Below are 6,995 nucleotides of genomic sequence, written 5' to 3'. Positions count from 1 at the left end.
TACAAACTATTTTACCCTTTGCCCTTGGACTTCCGCTGCCACCACCAAACATCTAACCGGTATTATTATTATTAGGAAAGAGCCCGTTTGGAAACGTCTTTCCCCCCAAAATCCTCCCTTACCTTTACACCCCCTTTCCTGGGGAAGGCTTGATAAAAATCCTCACCAATTTGCATGGGTGACCACAGACCCAAACCCTTGGATCTTAAGAACAATGAAAAAAGCATTCAGTTTCTTAAAAGAAGAATTTTAATAGAAGAAAAAGTGAAAAAGAATCACCTCTGTAAAATCAGGATGGTAAATACCTTACAGGGTAATCAGATTCAAAACACAGAGAATCCCTCTAGGCAAAACCTTAAGTTACAAAAAGACACAAAAACAGGAATATCCATTCCATTCAGCACAGCTTATTTTCTCAGCCATTTAAACAAACAGAATCTAACGCAGCTCTAGCTAGATTACTTACTAAGTTCTAAGACTCCATTCCTGTTCTGTCCCCGGCAAAAGCATCACACAGACAGACCCCGACCCTTTGTTTCTCCCCCCCTCCAGCTTTGAAAGTATCTTGTCTCCTCATTGGTCATTGTGGTCAGGTGCCAGCGAGGTTATCTTTAGCTTCTTAACCCTTTACAGGTGAAAGGGTTTTTCCTCGGGCCAGGAGGGATTTTAAAGGTGTTTACCCTTCCCTTTATATTTATGACAGTGGCTTATAGAGAAAGGATGGCCTACTGACTAGGATGCTATTCGGAGACTGAAGAGACCTGACTTCAAATCCCTGCTGTGCCACAGCCCCTCTGTGTAACCTTGGACAGGTCACGTAGGCCCAGATCCTCAAAGGTATTTAGATTCCTAATTTCTATTGAAATCCTGACTACCACTGAGAATCTAGGCTTTAGTCTCTCTCTCTCTCTCCCCACCTCAGTTCCTCATCTGTAAAATGGGGATAATAGCCCTTTCCTAGCTATGGGGTGCTTGTAATAATAGAATAGAATCATAGAATATCAGGGCTGCAATGCATATGATTTCTACTCATCATATTATTGCATATTAATGACTTTTATTCTCCTTCAGGAAGAACTTGGTCATTTCTTTTTAATCAATCTACCAACTGGTCCTACACTCATCACTGAGACTTGGAAAGGGTTGTTATTCCCCTGCCAAAAACAACTAAGCATTCATAAAGACTGTTCTGTTTGTCATGATTATTTGTATGTTCAGAAATATTTTATGAAGACCAGCCTTGTACAATAAAATATCTCTAAGGCTCATTTTGTTGTGTGATGTGCGTGGGTGTAACCATTGTATGCACTGGTTAATAACAGGGGCTGTTGTCTTACAAAATCTTAGTCATACACATAGTTGATACATGAGTTAATGGGGTTGCTTCCATATGTGAGGGGCATAGAAAGTGACCTGTGTTCTGTTGTTCTTATTGATCAACAGCCCAGATTCCTTTTCAGGTGAAAAGTCATTTAATATTCTGGTTGTTGATGATGAATTATTAAAAAGAAGCTTTTGCATTAAAATCAAGCTTAGTATCAGTTTACTATCAGATAGGGGCTCTATCAGGAAATTGTATCCTTTCCTTCAAGGGGCATTGACTCACTCAGCTAATAGGTATTTTGCCATCCATCAGTGGTGCCATTTGAAAGATATGATTAAAGTGCTGAGCAGTCACAAAAAATGGGCTCACATGAGTTAAATGTGGTTTAAGAAACAGAAATGCAAAGTGTTCCATGTAGACAGAATAACTTCCCTCTGCACCATCTGCTGTGATATTCAAGTGCCCCCAGACTCTCACATGGTGAATCCAGTCAGCCTTGCTGCACACGTGCGGTGTTTATTTATAACAGCTCATGCCTTCCCTCTTCCTGCCACAAGAGGAAATGAAATTCTAAAGCAAGAACATACAGAGAAATACCATAGAAATGGGCTCAGTACAGTGTGTCCAGATTTTCAAATGAAATTCTTGCAGGGTCTAGCAGGGTGTCCCATCACACATCATAATATAAGAGACATCAACTCGAGCTATCTTAAGTATGTATTTCACCCTCATTACCGTCATATCTTTAATGTATTTATCCTTACTGAATGGGGGAGGCAGCCTAGTGAGAGAGGATGTGGAAAAAGCTAATGTACTCAATGCTTTTTTTGCCTTTATCTTCACGAACAAGGTCAGCTCCCAGACTGCTGCACTGGGCAGCACAGCATGGGGAGGAGGTGACCAGCCCTCTGTGGAGAAAGAAGTGGTTCAGGACTATTTAGAAAAGCTGGATGAGCACAAGTCCATGGGGCCGGATGCGCTGCATCCGAGGGTGCTAAAGGAGTTGGCGGATGTGATTGCAGAGCCATTGGCCATTATCTTTGAAAACTCATGGCGATTAGGGGAGGTTCTGGATGACTGGAAAAAGGCTAACGTCATGCCCATCTTTAAAAAAGGGAAGAAGGAGGATCTGGGGAACTACAGGCCAGTCAGCCTCACCTCAGTCCCTGGAAAAATCTTCACTTTGCCATTCTGCATATGGAAAGGGCAGCTCCATGGGATTGAAGAAGCAGGGAAGGGGCAGAAACTTGCCTCCAGCCCCCAACCCCAACCTCACCCTATGCACCAGCACGTGCAGTGGAGCCCAACAGAGTGGAAAGTACTCTGCTACTGGCATAAGCCTGGAAGACGTAATTTACCAGCTGAAGCCAGGGGAGAAGCAGGGAAGAAATTGTAGCTCCAGGAGTCACAATTTCTTTGCTGGGGTAGCACTGCTACGTGCCACCCCTTGTTCTATGCTAGGCAGAAAGTGACAGCCTAGTCCTTCATTTTCTTCAATAATTGAATGCTGGGAAAGAGATTCTCTTTGTTGCTGTATGTAATTATATTCTGGCCAATAAATTAAAACATAGACAATCTGCTGCTGTTAACTGGGATGAGTTTATGATCTAGCATTACTCTGAATTTGTCTTTCAGTGTTTTTTCCACCTCCTCATCTGTAAGTGTTGTGGATTCCATCAGATCCATGTTCTCCTTGTAATTGTATTTTACCTTGGTGAGTTTCCACCCAACTAAAGCCCAAAGGCCATCAGTGGTCTGGAGGCTACAGATGGACTTTGTTACAAACAGGGAATCTGGAGATGTCTGGAGATACACACTCTGGGGCCTGAAATCTTCTATCTCTCGTGGCTCAAGGGTAAACAGGTAAAGTTTCCTACATGCATTTTTTCCCAGATTACTGGAATTAGAGAAGCTTTGGTTGGGATTATATTGCTTCCTTTTGATTTTCTCAAAGTACCAGATCCCATTGTCTTCCATGAAGCGAAAGATGCCGGGAACCTGGGGCTGGTCTTTCCCAGAAATCAGTTCCATTGGCTGCCACATTTGATAGACCATTCCAAAGCCGCCGTCCACTATATAGGCTTTCCCATCCAGGACCACCTTTAGCAGAAGGTGATTAATATGATCATTATATGCATTTTCTTCTGGGCTGTAAACTTTTGCTCCTATAATGGTGGTGTCATATCCCAGCGTTTTCAGAACCCAAGATAAAAGATGGTTGTTTTCCATACACCAGCCACCGCGTTTCTTCCTCACTATTTTGTCATAAACTGGTTCTAAGTCTAACTCGATGGTTTCACCGCAGTGGATGCTGAGGTTTTCAAAAGGAACAGCCCTGATGTGGTGCTGGAATATTGCAGTCAAGGTCTCAAAATCCAGGTTTTTGTAGGAGCCATTATAAGAAATTCGGGTGAAATATTCCGTGATGTTCATGCTACCTGTACGGTGAGTAAAAGAACAATAGTATGTGTCTGAAATGCTTGGATGAGTGTCACCATCCGTCATAGGAGCAGAACCTCGTTACACCCTGTTTAAAATGATTAAACCCCTTGCAGAAGAGAAGGAGATGAGTTTGCTTGTTTTACCATTGTGCCTAGTGGCTCCAGGTGTGCTAGGCACTCTACATACATGTTTTAAGAGGTACTTCCTGTCCGGAAGAGCTTACAATCTAAATAGACCAGTCAGACAAAGGAAGTGGTATTGTTCCCATTTTTCAGGTGGGGTATTGAGTCAGGGAGAGAACTGTGGCCCAGATTATCAAAGATATTTAGGTGCCTACCTCAGGGAGAGTTAGAGGATCTGTGTTTAAAGGATGTACTCAAAGTCATAGTGGGAGCCAGAAACCACACCCAGCACTCCTAAACCCCAATCCAGTTCTTTAACTGCAGGGCCAGTCTTCTAGGCACGGCTTGGTTAAATATTTCCTGTGTTATTCATGCTGGTTGGCAGAGGGCACCCATCCCACTGTCTTCTGCTCTTAGTGCTGACAGGAGCTAGAAGCAGATTAGCACTCCTGGTGCTGTGGACTTTCAGTGAGTCTGGCATCTCCATTCTCCTCTCCTTAACAGGAGTGAATGGGAGGGGCTCGTTTTCTGCCTCTTACTCACCACCATTCCTGGTGGCTTAGCTCCCCAGCTTTGTGCCTTACTGGTCTAAGTGAGGTGTTCAGAGCAGGAAGAAGACACTCACTTTCCAAAAGAAGGAAATCAAGGACCGTGATAGAGCATCATATCCACAACAGGCTCTTCCCCTCCCACAACATAATGTGAGATACAACAGGGAAGATAGGTTGCCCTTATTCTCCCTACTCACTGTTCCTTCCCACAATCTTCAGAGGCAACTAGCAGGCCCTGTGCCTGGAAGTCAATTGTCAAGGATGGTCAAGTAGATCTACAACCCCTTTACCTGACAGCAGCAGGACCTGACCCTCTCCATCTACACCTTTGTTCCTGCCACACTGCCTTTTAGAAACTCTCGGGCCTGAGAGGGAGCCCAAAATGCACTGGGATTAGGGAATGCACCACCCATCAATTCAACACACTCTGTGGACTCCCAGATTTCAGTATACAAAGGGCAGTGTGGCCAGCAATGAGACCAGGTTCTCCTTCCCATTGCTGGGGGAATGAAAGACGAGCCAGCCAGCAGCAGCTGAAGATCAAATCAAGGTGCGCAGGCTAGCTGGCTGTTCCCAGAATGTAATGTCCTGGGTGGGCAGAGATCACTACTCAAGATCACAGCTCACAGTAAGCAATGCAGGAGGGAAGCCAGGACCTGGCGGAGAAAATCCAGGGGATAGGTGGCTCTTTGGGAAGGAAGCAGGGATTTTGATATGGACGAATAGGCTGACATTTATACCCAGAGGACCAAAGAGTTAAAACCACCAAACATCAGCCTACTCTGAGGATCAGATTCAGAATGACTGCAGAGCGCACATGATTGATCCGAGAGGCCTCAAACATTCTCAGGTACCTTTTGTGCCTTAAGAAAAAGGTGTCCTAAGCCCATGGGATAAAAGTCCCATTGCTCTGCTCTCTAGGTAGCACTTCCTCCTTGGTTTACATGATTTGTGTATTTTAAACTTACTACACTAAGGATATAAGAAGTATTCAATCTGGATAAAGTTATCAGTGTGCAGTACTGAAAAACCCACAAAAACCCCATCATATGAAAGAAATGGGGAAAATACCCCAAATATAAAACAATATTGCTCCCAATTAGGACAATATGCAGGCAGGGTCAGAAATGTCCCCAACTAGTGCTGTTCAGAATGTATAGAAATGTAAATTGTAGCTATCCCAGTATCATCAACCCCAAAAGTTCAAATGTCGGGCCCCCAAAAAGCACACAGTTGGCTTAAAAATCATGAGATTTTAAAAAATAATAAATTTGGGTTCTTTTTCTTTATGTTCTGGTACTGGCGCATTTAGAGGTCACATTTTCAAGTTTTTCACAGCAACCATGAGGGATAGAAAAAATATTTAAAAAAAAAAATGAGATCTGAGATTGTCAAGTAATAACCTGATTCCAGCTTTGAAAGTTTTAAGAAAACCATCAAATATCACAAGAGTTGTCAACCCTGCTATCCAACTCAATTCCTTTTGTTTCTTTTTGGGTAGCAATAAAGACAGTATTTTAAATGATTTTTTCCACTTCAAGGGAAATCTTACTGTGTTATTGCTGCTCTAATTTTAAATGTATTGAAAGTATGTTGGCTTTGACAACAAAGTAAGATTTATTATTGCTTACAATTATCAGAAGCAGGCATAACATCAGAAGTGTCTGAATCTGTCCGTCTGTCATGGTTATTTCTGGGTCACCTTTCACACTGGCATCTGAACCAAGCCAGATGATGTGAATGTGTATTCTGGCTGAGTCTGATAATTGAGAGAATAAGCCAGTAAGTCTGTTACACTGACACAAGAGAAGTCAAATCTGAAATCGGTTCAACATTCCCTCTCACTTCTTATGCAGTGTAGCCATTTCCTGCAATGTTTGTTCATACGCCAGATTTGAATGCACGTTTCTGACCAAATCAGCCACAAAGATTCTAGGTTTAAAAAGTGTCTTACCTGTAAAAACAGTTCAACCACAAGTGTATCAGTTTTTACTCTCGCTTCCTTAGGCAGTAAACCGTCTGGCCTGGTTTTCAGTCCTTTATGCAGTGAAGTTGGGAATACACAACAGTTCTCCAGCTTCTCTTGAGAGAAATTCCTTCTTTCATCACGTCACTTTCACTTTCTTCTGTAACTGATCGCCAAAGCCAGAGGAGGGAGGAGTTCAGCTGTAATGAGCTAGCAAATTTTAGTTGCACTGACATAATGAGGATTCTAACTCTGCTCATTAGAACGCACACTGTTTTGTCTTTTTCAGTGGCTAAATCCACTGGTTGGTTGTGGGGGAGAGAGAGAGTTATTTTTTTCAATAACATTATAATATCGGAGGGTGATACTTCTTTCAGGAAATTAGGCAGCTAAGTGTTGGTCAAGAATTTAGGGCTGAAAGTTCATGAACAGTTGGCCTGAGAAGATTTTCACTATTTGATATGTCACAAGAATGACAAGATTCTAGCACTGTTGAACACAAACATAAACCCTAGTGCTGATTGGGCAGCAAACCCAAATTCTTGTATTGTAGTTTAGTGTCTAATTTGTTATCCTTTGTCGCTGCTACA

At 42.7% G+C, this 6,995-nt stretch overlaps 1 protein-coding gene across 1 annotated transcript; it reads right to left on the bottom strand.

The window, feature by feature from the left end:
* Positions 1 to 285: 285 nt before the first annotated feature.
* Positions 286 to 6,653, bottom strand: NAT1 (N-acetyltransferase 1). Its single transcript, XM_084645056.1, has 2 exons — positions 6,394 to 6,653; positions 286 to 3,762 (listed from the first exon to the last, which is right to left on the bottom strand). The coding sequence occupies exon 2, from the start codon at positions 3,755 to 3,757 to the stop codon at positions 2,885 to 2,887; it is 873 nt and encodes a 290-aa protein (XP_084501182.1). The 5' UTR covers positions 3,758 to 3,762; positions 6,394 to 6,653; the 3' UTR covers positions 286 to 2,884.
* Positions 6,654 to 6,995: the final 342 nt, after the last annotated feature.

This window comes from Lepidochelys olivacea, assembly GCF_965140295.1.
Source record: "Lepidochelys olivacea isolate rLepOli2 genome assembly, chromosome: 12".
Lineage (NCBI taxonomy): Eukaryota > Metazoa > Chordata > Testudines > Cheloniidae > Lepidochelys > Lepidochelys olivacea.
This window is presented reverse-complemented; position numbering and strand designations above follow the sequence as displayed.

Coding starts and splice junctions, on each gene's coding strand:
- NAT1 (XM_084645056.1), bottom strand. CDS start 3,757: ATGAACATCACGGAATATTTCACCCGAATTTCTTATAATGGCTCCTAC.